At 43.1% G+C, this 13,661-nt stretch overlaps 1 protein-coding gene across 3 annotated transcripts in view; it reads right to left on the reverse strand.

The window, feature by feature from the left end:
- Positions 1-13,661, reverse strand: part of LOC138803083 (tyrosine-protein phosphatase non-receptor type 22-like) — a 46,334-nt gene that overhangs the window by 14,889 nt on the left and 17,784 nt on the right. For 2 of the 3 annotated variants that reach the window (XM_069986919.1, XM_069986917.1), the window contains exons 11-17: positions 13,238-13,315; positions 9,906-9,992; positions 8,507-8,583; positions 7,623-8,416; positions 5,461-5,544; positions 5,207-5,361; positions 3,654-3,681 (exon numbers count right to left, since the gene is read on the reverse strand). In XM_069986919.1, the coding sequence (XP_069843020.1) occupies positions 3,654-3,681; positions 5,207-5,361; positions 5,461-5,544; positions 7,623-8,416; positions 8,507-8,583; positions 9,906-9,992; positions 13,238-13,315 (1,303 nt within the window). The remainder of the gene's footprint in view (positions 1-3,653; positions 3,682-5,206; positions 5,362-5,460; positions 5,545-7,622; positions 8,417-8,506; positions 8,584-9,905; positions 9,993-13,237; positions 13,316-13,661) is intronic. The other variant, XM_069986918.1, reaches the window with a different exon arrangement.

The following is a 13,661-nucleotide window of genomic DNA, read 5'->3' on the forward strand; positions in this document are numbered from 1 at the left end:
TAATAATAGTAATAATACAAGGGATCTCATTGTAACAGGTTGTTTCCATTTCTTGCTATTGTAGATAGTGCTGCAATGAACATGTGATGTCTCTTTTCAGTTATCATTTCTTTTGGATAGATACCCAGGAGTTGCATCACTAGATCATATGGTAGTTCTGTTTTTAATTTTTTTGTGTGTTGCCGATCCCTGAGCTGCTTTTTGCTCAAGGCTAGTACTTATCCCACTTCAGCTTTATTTTGTGATTAATCAGAGATAAGTGTCTCACAGACTTTCGGCCCAGGCTGGCTTCAAACTATGTAAGGTCCGCTCCTGGATGTCAAGAAGACTCTACCCTCCTCCCAGCAAAGTCTCCGCCCAGTTACCTGCGTTACCTAGGCAACTGGGACACCTGGAAAAGGTCACATCTTCATCCGCTGAGGTCACATCTGAATTTGATGTGGCCACACCTTTCTCTATCCTTACCCTAGATAAGGCCTAGCCCAGGCCCAGACACTCTCTGTGCTCTTTTCTAGCTCTTTCTCAACTCTTTTCTCATCCTTTCTTTTCCAGCTCTCTTCTCTTTCCTAGCTCTTCTTTCCCACCTTTCCCAGACACTCTCTCTGCTCTTTTCTAGCTCTTTCTCAGCTCTTTCCTTCTCTTCTCTTTCCTAGCTTGCTCTTTCCCACCTCTTTCCCAGATGCTCTCTTTTCTAGCTCTTTTCTCTCTCTCTTTCCCAGATCTCCCAGCTCTCTTTCCCAGGCCTTTCCCCACTGCGTGGAGGGCCAACCTGGCCTGGTCCCAGCAGGTCTACTAAATAAACATACCCCTTACCTGAATACCACGTGCGTGATGCTGTTCTTACTCGGCTACCTCTTTTTAAAAACCTAACACTGTAAGCCTCAGGTCTCAGCCCCCTGAGTAGCTGGAATTATAGGCATGGGCCACTGGCACCCAGATATTTTGAGACAGGGTCTCCATATGTAGCTCAGACTAGCCTTAAACTCTGGATCTTCCTGCCTCAGCCTCCTGAGGACTGAGATTACAGGTGTGGGTCCAGCATGCCTGGCTTCCATGCTGTTTTCAGTAATTGCTATACTAACGTACATTCCCACCAACAGTGTAAAGTATTCCCATTTGTCTATATCCTGGCTGGTACTTGCTACTGGTCTTCCTGATAATGGCCATTCTTAATAGAGTTAGGGGGTATTTCTTTGTGGTTATTTGTTTTGTTTTTTTGTTTTGGGGGTTTTTTGGTCATAGGGCTTGAACTCTGGGCCTGGATGCTGTCCCTCAGCTCTTCAACTCAAGGTGGCACTCTAGCACTTGATCCACACAGTGCCACTTCCAGTTTTCTGCTGGTTAATTGGAGATACGAATCTCATGAACTTTCCTGCCTAAGCTGGCTTTGAACCACGATCCTCAGATCTCAGCCTTTGTGGTTTTTATTTGTATTTCCCTGATGACTAGTAATATTAGATATCTCTATACCTGTTGGTCATTCTTTTTTTGAGAAATGTGTATTTAGATCTATTGCCATTTTAAAGTCAATTTATTGGGTTTTTGCTGTTGACTTTTTGAGTTCTGAATTATTTGAATTCTGCCTTAATAGCCAGAATATCTTTTTCACATGAAGTTTTTTTGTTTTGTTTTGCTGGTCATGGGGCTTGAACTCTGAGCTCTTCAGCTTAAGGCTAGCGTTCTACCACTTGAGCCACAGTGCAGCTTCTGGCTTTTTCTGCTTATGTGGTGCTGAGAAATTGAACCCAGGGCCTCATGCATGCAAGGCAAGCACTCTACCACTGAGTCACCTTCCCAGCCCCAAAGTTTTAATTTGTTTTTAATTTTTTAAATTTAAAATTGAATAGCTAAAGCAATTTTGAGCATTAGTAGTTTGTCAGAAGTATACATTGTGGATCTTTTCTACCAGGCTGGGATCATCTCTTCATTGTTATGATTGTTTCTTTGCTGTTCAGACCCTTTTTATTTGATGGGATCCACTTGTCCATTTTTGCTTTTGTTTCTTATGCTTGGGGAATTTTGTCAAAAAAAAAATCTTTAAGTATTCCAGTGTCCTGACTGACACACTTCCCCTGTTTTCTTTTTTTTTTTTTTTTTCTACTTTTTTTTTTTTTGTTTTTTGTTTTTTTTTTTCGTGGGTCCGGTCATGGGGCCTGAACTCTGGGCCGGGGCACTGTCCCTCAGCTCTTCAGCTCAAGGCTAGCGTTCTACCACTTGAGCCACAGCGCCACTTCCGGCTTTTTTTTTTCTGCTTATGTGGTGCTGAGGAATTGAACCCAGGGCCTCATGCATGCAAGGCAAGCGTTCTACCACTGAGCCATCTTCCCAGCCCACTTCCCCTGTTTTCCAGAAGTTTCATAGACACAGACATTCCATAGACATTTAAGCTTTTCATCCCTTCTGAGGTTTTTTGTTTTGTCTTTTAAAGCACTGTGGTTTGAACTCAGGTACTAAGGCTTGTTAGGCAGGTGCTCTACCACTTGCAATATGTTCCCAGGCCTTTTTGCTTTATTTTTCAAATAAGATTTCATGTTCTTGTTTTGTTTTGTTTGCATAGATTAGCCTAAACTGCAATCCTCTTATACTTTCTACCATAGCTTGGTTGACAAGTGTGTGCCACTACATCCAGCTTTTTCTGCTGAAATGGGATCTTGTGAACATTTTTACCCAGGTTGGCTTCAAAGTGCAGTTCCCCCCAATCTCATTCTCCAAGTAGCTACGATTACAGATGTGAGCCACTGTGCTCAGCTCCTTTTGAGTTGATTTTCATAACTAATAAGAGATAGGGTCTACTTTTACAGCATTTTTTGTTGGAAATATCATTGTTGTCTCCAAGGTGTTCATGGCACCTTTGTCAAAACTCAGTTGGGGGGCTGGGAAGGTGGCTCAGTGGTAGAGCGCTTGCCTTGCATGCATGAGGCCCTGGGTTCCATTCCTCAGCACCACATAAGCAAAAAGAAAAAAGCCGGAAGTGGCACTGTGGCTCAAGTGGTAGAGCACTAACCTTGAGCTGAAGAGCTGAGGGACAGCGCTCAGGCCCGGAGTTCAGGCCCCACGACCAGACCCCCCCCCAAAAAAAAAGGGGGCTGGGAAGGTGGCTCAGTGGTAGAGCGCTTGCCTTGCATGCCTGAGGCCCTGGGTTCGATTCCTCAGCACCACATAAAGAAAAAAAAAAGAAATGTACTTGATATCTTGCCCATGTAATTGTAACTCCTCTGTATGGTATTCTCACAATAAACAAAATTTTTTAAAAATTTAAAAAAAAAAACAAAAACCTCAGTTGGCTGGGGGTGTGTGGATCTCCTGTGTGTGTGTGTGTGTGTGTGTGTGTGTGTGTGTGTGTGTGTGTGTAGTGTGCTACTCCCCTCCCCATCACCAATACACAGACACCTCAAGATTGCTCGCATAGTTCAATTTTAAAAGATCCTACCTAGTATAGTTTATAAAGGATGATATATCAAGGAGCAGCATTCTAAAACCCTGCCTTTATTTTCTTATAACAAAACCTGGGAAACCAGAAATCACTTCATGCATGGTAGGAGCCAGGGTGAGACCCTGGAGCCTCCCGAGAAGGTTACTTTAAACCTAATGGGCTGTTCTTGTAGCACAGGCTCTTATAGTTAAATGTCACCTAAAGGCAAGACAACATTTACCTGATCTAGGACTCCGGAGTTTCATACTCTGAAAAAGAAAGGAAAGGGAAAAGAATACATATATACATTATATAAAATCAAAGCATTAAATTGCATTTTAAGCCATTATATTTCATATAGTTAACTCAAAGCATACTGAATCATAAAAAACCATTCTTAGTGATATTCTTTGTTGTTGTTGCCAGTCCTGGGGCTTGATCTCAGGGCATGGGCACTGTCCCTGAGCTGCTTTTGCTCAAGGCTAGCACTCTACCAATTGAGCCAAAGCACCACTTCCGGGCTTTTCTATTTATGTGGTGCTAAGGAATCAAACCCAGGACCTCATGCATGCAAGGCAAGCTCTCTACCACTAAGGTACATTCCCAGTCCTCTTAGTGATTTTTATATCACATGGCAATTATTTCTTAATTGACCCCTGCTGGTATTTCTTTTCCTTCTTCAATTATGCCTCTAAAAGTTCATTTGAAATTTTAGTTACTTCATGACATTAGAAAAAGAATGATTGTTTTACATGTGTGCATTTATTAAAAATAACACTACAGCCGGGCGCCGGTGGCTCACGCCTATAATCCTAGCTACTCAGGAGGCTTAGATCTGAGGATCACAGTTCAAAGCCAGCCCGGGCAGGAAAGTCTGTGAGACTCTTATCTCCAATAAATCACTAGAAAGCCAGAAGTGGCGCTGTGGCTCAAGCAGTAGAGCGCTCACCTTGAGCTGAAGAGCGCAGGGACAGCACCCAAACCCAGAGTTCAAGCCCCACAACTGACCAAAAATAAATAAATAATAACACTACATTAAAATTATGATTTAAAAGGTGGCAGAAGCTGGGCGCTGGTGGCTCACACCTGTAATCATAGATACTCAGGAGGCTGAGATCTGAGGATCATGGTTCAAAGCCATCTTGGGCAAGAAAAATCCCTGAGTCTCTTATCTCCAGTTAACCACCAGAAAACCAGATGTGGCACTGTGGCTTAAGTGATATAGGGCTCACCTTGAGCTGAAGAGCTCAGGGACAGCCCCCAGGCCCAGAGTCCTAGGACCAACAAAAAATAAATAAAAAATAAGAGGTGTTAGGGCTGGAAAAGTAGAGTGCTTGTCTTGCATGCATGAGACCCTGGGTTCGATTCCTCAGCACCACATAAGCAGAAAAAGCCAGAAGTGGCACTATGGCTCAAGTGGTAGAGGGCTGGCCTTGAGCTAAAGAGCTGAGGGACAGCACCCAGGCCTAGAGTTGAAGCCCCATGACCGACAAAAAAATAGTTAATTAAAAGGTGGTGGATATTTCCTATAAGCATTGCAACTCTAAGAACTTATTTAATCCATTTAATTATCTCTGAAATTTTTAAAGTTTGTCTAAAGAATGCACAGAAATGTGTATCAGATTTTTTTGCATATTTTTCTTCTAGACACAGGAAATATCATTCCAAAAGGTTTATCTTAAATGATATGTATATATGTAACCACACTACATTGTCCCAGTTAACATGACACAGCCCAGAAAGGACTACAATCCATTAAATCCAAAATAGTCAACTCAGAAAAAAGTTATTGACCTTGCTTGGCCTAAGTCTCACAGAGTCACCAAAACACTTTGATTCAGAGGTTCCGTTCCATTCCAGTGATGTGCCAAACTTGACCTTCATGGAGGGAGCGAGGGATGTGGGAACACTTGATGGGGATTCTGGAAGAGAGTAAATGTGGTCCCGCTCTTAGAAGTGGTGCCAGTCGTATGTGCTCATCCTTAGCACACACTCCTGATGAGACCTGAGCAGTATTAGGTACTTTGTACTTGCTCAGCTATACTCACCAGCTTCTTCAACCACAATAAAAGACTCTGGCGTCCGTGCGGGAAGTGGTGGGGGTGTCTCATCATCTGCCCTGGGAGAAGGTGCTATCCAGTTGCCAGAAACAGAATCAAAATTTTTAATCAGAGCAACACAAAGGAAAGCCTTATATGCTAATCTAACCCTAAATATAAGTTTCAGAGAACTTATAATTAAATTCCATTCATCATTAACAAAACTTTAGCTGGGATTTGTTCACTCAAGGGAAAGATAAAGTTGGCGCTTGGTACAAACCCAGGAGGTTTTAACTATTTTTCAAAATGTATCACTTGCTTTACAAGCTCAATACTTTTATTTTTTTGGTCAGTTGTGGGTACTGAACTCTCAGCTTTTTTCTGCTTTTTGTGATGCCTCATGCATGCAAGGCAGGCGCTCTACCAGAGTCAACTTCCCAGCCCCTTACAATGCTTTCTTTGGATCATTTTCTACATCACTCTTTCCTTTTATAGAGAACACACACACAGTAATAGTATGACATGGTTTTCTTTTTCTTTTTTTTTTCTTTTTTTTTTTTTGTTGGTCATGGGGCTTGAACTCTGGACCTAAACACTGTCCCTCAGCTCTTCAGCTCAAGGCTAGCGCTCTACCACTTGAGCCAGTGTGCCAGTTCCAGTTTTCTGAGTGGTTTATTGGAGATACTAGTCTCACAGACTTTCCTGCTGGGCTGGCTTTGAACTGCAATCCTCAGATCTCAGCCTCTGAGTAGTTAGGATTACAGGCGTGAGCTACTGGCTCCCAGCTAACATGATTTTCTAAATATAAAAAATATTCAGAAATTGCACAGGAAATCCAAGATGCTATTATAAGAAATGGCCACCAGGGGCTGGGAAGGTGGCTCAGTGGTAGAGTGCTTGCTTGCATGCATGAGGCCCTGTGTTCGATTCCTCAGCATCACATAAGCAGAAAGAAAAAAGCAGGAAGTGGCACTGTGGCTCAAGTGGTAGAGTGCTAGCCTTGAGTTGAAGAGCTGAGGGACAGCGCCCAGGCCCAGAGTTCAGGCCCCACAACCGGACCACCCCCCCCCCCAAAAAAAAGGCCACCAGAAGGCACATAGGTCAGAGTTACTAACACTAGTGAAAATAAGAATTGTAAGCAGGGAGCCAGTGGCTCATGCCTGTAATTCTAGTTACTCAGGAAGCTGAGATCTGAGGATCATAGTTCAAAGCCAGCCTGAGCAGGAAAGTCTGGGAGACACTTTTTTTTTTTTTTTTTTTTTTTTTGTCGGTCATGGGGCCTGAACTCTGGGCCTGGGCGCTGTCCCTCAGCTCTTCACCTCAAGGCTAGCACCCTACCACTTGAGCCATAGCACCACTTCCGGCTTTTTTCTGCTTATGTGGTACTGAGGAATCGAACCCAGAGCTTCATGCATGCAAGGCAAGCACTCTACCATTGAGTCATCTTCCCAGCCCTAGGAGACTCTTATCTCTAGTTAACCACCAGAAAACTGGAAGTGGCACTGTGGCTCAAACTAGTAGAGCACTAGCATTGAGCTGAAGAGCTCAGGAACAGCACCCAGGCCCAGAGTTCAAGCCCCATAACTGGCAAAAAATAATAATAAATAAGTAAAAATCCACACAAAATACTGAACAGATTCTCTCACCTACCAAGTTACTACAAAAGGACAAGAAGTCAGGCCCTACCCTTCTTTCTGCAGAAAAAGAATTCAGTGCTTAGCAATATGTTCACCTCATGATAGCCATGATTATTCAACAAAAATTTTAGGTGACCATGTAGTGCTGTTAATCAGGTGTTTTCTTTCTACTGTGCTTTGGAAGTTGCTTCTATATGTTATAGGAAAATCGTGGGCTTTTGACAGACATTTTTAGAATGAAGATTGCCTTCTTAGGAGCCCTCCTGTTGGCCCTGTACCAGATCTGACTGCTTCCAGTGCTGCCTGTTTCATGGGTTATTATATGTTCAGTGTTGGAAGCAAGCCTGGGCAGGAAACTGTGAGACTCTTATCTCCAAAAAAGCTGGAAATGGATCCGTGGCTCAAATGGTAGAGCAGTTAAAAAAAAAAAAAAAAAAGCTCAGGGACAGCCCTTAGGACTGGCGCGCACACACACACTCACACACACACACACACACACACACAAAAGCATGCAGACTGTCACAATCAACCCACCTACTATGGTTGTCTCTTGACTGGATGGTGTGGAAAAACTCATGTGAGGGTCCCATACTAAAGAATCAGGTGACTGGCACTGGGACAGGAGGGCTGTGGAGGACCTTGGTGGTGAGGAACCAGGAATCGCAGTTCCATTTTGCTTCTCAGACATGTCGAGAGACATCTTAGAAGTAGCAGAACTTGGAAGCAGTGATGAAAAATAAGAAGGGTAAAAATGTACACCGAAAGCACCAGAGTCACACCACTTCCCAGTGGAAGTGTCAGGCCCTCGGAGCTCAGAGTTATGAGGCAGTGAGTAGCTCAGTTCTTCTGAAGAAGCACACTCCATCTTTTGAGCCTGCAACTCCGCAAGACCAGAGTCCTGTGGCTGAGATTCCAAGTAGGAAAAGTCTTCCATGTCCACCTCCATTGTTTTTCTTTGCTCTATCCATTCAAAGGGCGTTGATTTGGTTCGTATCACTGGCCCCTTTGAATTCAGACATCTTCCTGCTTTAGCAACAGATTCAGAATTAGGACATACCCCAAACAAAGAAGAGCTCAACACCAAACTTTGATGCTTCTGAAGAGGCTTCCCAACTGTTGGTAATGCCTTTGTCTGCCAGTTTAAGGCTGAGTTGGCATTTTTATTAGAATCATAATTTAGCTCCAGAGAGTCAAAAGAAAGGCTTGACTTGTCAGGGTGAAGAACTACCTCTGCCCTTGCACAGATTTCTTCAAGGGAAGAAGCTGACACTGTTTCTGTTGTTGTCCTTGGTTTGCTCAGTTGGCTCATGTTGGTTGGTTCTGTGACACTGAAATAGAAAGAGTAATGGTAACTCTACCAGGTCTCCCCAGTGTCACAGGAAAGAACATGTGGTTTCAAAGATATAACCTGTACTCACACTTTTGGTAACTTAGGAGAATAAGAGTCTATTTGCAGAGTGGGATTGTGCTCAGGAATTAAGCATTTTGCATGAACCTTCAGGAGAAACAAGATTGATTTTTAGTGAAGTAATGTCAATGCAATATCATGTATGTGCCAGTCCTGGGACTTGAACTCAAGGCCGGGGCGCTATCTCTAATCCTTTTTGCTCAAGGCTGGCACTCATGGTTAGCTTTGAACTGTGATCCTCACATCTCAGCCTTCTGAGTAACTAGGATTATAGTTTTGAGCCATCAGTGCCAGACTTGAAATTTTTTTTTCCTCAGTTGTGGGGCTTGAACTCTGGGCCTGGGTGCTGTCCCTCAGCTCTTCAGCTCAAGGCTAGTGCTCTACCACTTGAGCTACAGCACCACTTCAGGTTTTCTGGTGGTTTATTGAGATAAGAGTCTCACAAACTTTCCTTGCCCAGGCTGGTTTTTAACCTCAATCCTCAGATCTCAGCCTCCTGAGTAGCTAGGATTACAGGTGTAAACCACCAGCACCGGGAAGGACTTGAAATACTTTAAATATTCAGCTGACCATGAAGTACTTTTTCAGAAAATAAAAAAATTCAGCCTTAAAAAAAAGAAATTCTAAGGGCTGAGAATGTGGCTCAGTGATAGAGTACTTGCCCAGCATGCATGAAGTCCTGGGTTCAATTCCTTAGTACCACATACACAGAAAAAGCCAGAAGTAGTGCTGTGGGTCAAGTGGTAGAGCACTAGTCTTGAGCAAAAGAAGCTCAGGGATAGTGTCCACCCTGAGACTGGCAAAAAAGGAAACATAAAACAAAACACTAATCCTTACATAGTCTTCCAAATAGCGAGGACTACAGGCATGGACCAGTAATAACATACAGAGTTTTTATTTAACAGTTTTTTTTTTAATTTTACTTAGCAGTCTTTATAATCAAATATCTGATGAAACATTTGAGATCACAGTAAGGCAGGTCTAACCTGAAAAATCATTCAGGCATGACTTTATCACTCTTCTAACTTACCAACAATCATCTAAAACATAGGATCAGGATAAATGCTTGCCCTAAGTATATTGCTCCTAAATTTAGCTGAAAATTGTTAGAAATTAATTTTTAATTTAAACTTCCTCAAATTATCCTTTTCCATAGGAGATTTTTAGTAAAGCCCTATGCATGCCTGACACTCCAATTTAGTTATGACAATAGAAAAGTCCACAGTTCTGAGATCTCTTGAAAAACAATTATGAAAAACATGACATAATATTTAGCTTAAGGAAGTGGCATTGTGGCTCAGTGGGAGAGAGCTCACCTTGAGCTGAAGAGCTGAAGGACAGTGCCCAGGCCCAGAGTTCAAGCCCCATGACAAAAAATAAATAAATAAAAATACTAGCTTAAAGCTTACCTCTTCTCCAGAGCATCCACCTCCAATAACATCCAAATGTCTCTTAAATAGTTCTAATACAGCACTGTAGACCAGTTCATACTGTTCCTGAAAAGCATCACAACCAGAAAAATGGAGAATTTTTTTTTTTTTGGTCGGTCATGGGCTTGAACTCTGGGCTTGGGCACTGTCCCTGTGTTCTTCAGCTCAAGGCAAGCACTCTACCACTTGAGCCACAGTGCCACTTCCAGTTTTCTGGTGGTTTATTAGAGATAATAGTCTCACGGACTTTCCTTGCCCGGGCTGGCTTTGAACCACGATCCTCAGATCTCAGCCTCCTCAGTAGCTCAGATTACAGGTGTGAGCCACTGGTACCCAGCTAGAAAATCTCTTTTAAACTCTGGGAAAGCATCCATCAGATACTAAGAGCAGACAAGGGACGTGGTCAGCATAAGTCATTGAACTCTGGGCCTGAGCGCTGTCCCTCAGCTCTTCAGCTCAAGGCTAGTGCTCTGCCATTTGAGCCACAGCGCCACTTGTATAGCAATGTTCTATGTAGCCCATTCTACATGACAGTATGCCTTTAGACAGCTAAACAGCTAAGTATTTTATTTCACTGTAGCTAGCTAATGTAAAAATCTAATGGATGGGCTGGGAAGGTGGCTCAGTGGTAGAGCGCTTGCCTTGCATGCCTGAGGCCCTGGGTTTGATTCCTCAGCACCACATAAGCAAAAAAAGAAAAAAGCCGGAAGTAGCACTGTGGCTCAAGTGGTAGAGTGCTAGCCTTGAGCTGGACAGCGCCCAGGCCCAGAGTTCAGGCCCCATGACCAGACCCCACCCAAAAAAAAATCTAATGGCATGCTTTTATTATCTTCTACTACTTACTATTCCTCTGCTTACTTTTTTTTAAATGCCTGTACAGGAGCATGAACTCAGGGCCTCATAGTCTCTCCTCGCTTTTTGCTCAAGGTTGATGCTCTACCACTTTGGCCACATCTCCACTTCTGGCTTTTTGCTGGTTAACTGGAGATAAAAGTCTTAGATCTGTCTGTCCATTCTGGCTTCAAATCATGATCTTAGCCTCCTGAGTAGCTACAGGTATGAGCCAGCTTTTGCTCATGTTTTTAAAGGCTTATTTTTTTCTAGATATGTGTTTTTTAACTACTTTCATCTTCCCTGGAGAAAGGCAGGTCACAGTTGTCCTATAGATAAAACAGCCTTAGCATGTATTATCTACCTTGATTCTTGAGATTGCTCTATGAAACAAGTGGGCAACTACATCTGTTTACAGTTTGTCTATATTCTGAAGCAATTTGAAGGACTTGGGCTAGAAAACAAATCTTGTCTTTTTGTTTAGTCCATTTAAGAGCAAGTTACAGGGCTGGGAAGGTGGCTTAGTGGTAGAGTGCTTGCCTCATATGCTTGAAGCCCTGGGTTGGATTCCTCAGTAACACATACACAGAAAAAGCCAGAAGGAGCACTGTGGCTCAAGTGGTAAAGTGCTAGCCTTGAGCAAAAGAAGCTCAAGGACTGCGCCCAGGCCCTGAGTTCAAGCCCCAGGACTGGCAAAAAGAAACAAACAAAAAAGAACCCCAAAAACCAAGTTGCTGGCCGGGCGCTGATGGCTCACGCCCTGTAATCCTAGCTACTCAGGAGGCTGAGATCTGAGGATCGCGGTTCAAAGCCAGCCCAGGCAGGAGAGACCATGAGACTCCTATCTCCAATATACCACCAGAAAACCGGAAGTGGCACTGTAGCTCAAGTGGTAGAGCGCTCACCTTGAGCTGAAGAGCTGAGGGACAGCGCCCAGGCCCAGAGTTCAAGCCCCAGGACCGACAAAAAAAAAAAAAAAAAAACAAGTTGCTGAAAGTTTGTTCCAGTAAAGATACCAAAGAAAAGTAAACCACTAAATCAAGTGTGGAAGTTTGTGATTACCTTTGGCACCAAAATGAGACTCAACTTACCACAAGACTTAAGGGCCCTTACTATTCTGTTTTTGCCTTTCCGTCTGCTCAGGAACTTCCTCCTCTCATGTTTTATACCACCCCATACAAATAAAGAATAGCTGGGTGCTGGGAAGTTGGCTCAGTGGTAGAGCACTTGCCTTGCATGCATGAGGCCCTGGGTTCCATTCCTCAGCACCACATAAGCAAAAAAAAAGCCAGAAGTGGTACTATGGCTCAAGTGGTAGAGCGCTAGCCTTGAGCTGAAGAGCTGAGGGACAGCACGAAGGCCCAGAGTTCAAGCCCCACGACCGGACCCAAAAATAAAAATAAAAGAATATCTGGGCACTCTCATGGCTCACACCTGTAATCTTAGCTACTCAGCAGGCTGAGATCTGTGGAACCAGACACCCCAGGCAAGAAAGTCCAACCACCTAGTAAAGAGCCAGATGTGAAGCGGTGGCTCAAGTAGTAGAGTGCCAGCCTTATGCAAAAACACCAAGACTGAGTGCAAGGTCCTGAGTTCAAATCCCAGTACTGTACAATATACAAACACAACAATCTAATAAATTTTCTAAAGGTGTTCTTAGCAGAACAATATAACATCTATATCAACCAAAACTGTCATGCTTTAAACTTTTTTTTGAATATTCAGACAGGAAGCACTCCTGGCTAGACTGCCATTTTGTGGTTACAGTGGTATCAGAAAAAGAAGCTACAACTATTGAGATATCGGTTCATCTAGTCACTGATAATGCCAAAATCTGAGGTCTTGTTCAGCTGTCTTCAAATCCTAAAAGGAAGGCAGCAATGGAATTTTTTTTCCCCAAAATGGTGTGGTTTTCTTAGTTTAATATTACAGTTTGCATACCTGGGCCACATACTTCCTGGAGTCTTTACATATTTACAATGATCATCTTTTCAGTCTTACAGCACTAAAGCAGCTAATGCTTTCACCTCACATAAACTTCCTCCTACATGCTGAATACATAAACTGCCTGCAAGGCTGTGAGCACATGGGGGAAAAAAGTATTTTTTTTCCACTGTAAAGTATTTTTTCCCAAAGCTATGTGGGGCAAAGAGATAACTTTTGCATTATTAAGTGTTCGTTTTCCCTTTGATTCACAATTTCTAGATTAAAATATTTAAGTTGCCATTATCAGGTGCTCACTCTGTAAACCTAGGTACAAGTTTATTTACAAGAGCTTGCAGTCTGGGGAGAGGATTAGTGGTAGATTGCTTGCCTAGCACATGCCAGGTCCTGTGCTCTGTCCTCAGTACTCCAAAAGGAGAAAAACAAGAGGGGGAAAGAAAGCTCTTGAAACACTTATCTATATGACTGTTCATTTATTTTGTGCCATTCCTGGGGTTTATATTCACATGCTCAAATCTGTTTGCCATAATCCTTACCTGAGTTTGAACTAATGAAGGCCTCTGTGTTCTCATTTCTTGGATCAAATTAAAGATACTGAAGTTCTCTGGAATTATCTATCAAATAAGAAGAGAAAATACTCCTTTTTTGGGGGGGTCGGGTCGTGGGGCCTAAACTCTGGGCCTGGGCACTATCCCTCGGTCCTTCGGCTCAAGGCTAGTGCTCTACCACTTGAGCCACAGTGCCACTTCCGGGTTTTTTCTTTTTGCTTATGGGGTGCTGAGGAATCAAACCCAGGGCCTCATGCACGCAAGGCAAGCGCTCTACCACTGAGCTACTTTCCCAGCCCAAGGAAATATCCTCTTTCTCCTTGGTGACTAAATCATTGCCACTGTGACATCTTCCTCTCCTAACTGGAATAATGTCAGAGAAAGAACATGTATTTTGTTTTTGTTTTTTTTG

The sequence above is a fragment of the Dipodomys merriami genome, unplaced genomic scaffold, assembly GCF_024711535.1.
Source record: "Dipodomys merriami isolate MVZ:Mamm:240054 unplaced genomic scaffold, mDipMer1.0.p SCAF_332, whole genome shotgun sequence".
Taxonomy (NCBI): Eukaryota; Metazoa; Chordata; class Mammalia; order Rodentia; family Heteromyidae; genus Dipodomys; species Dipodomys merriami.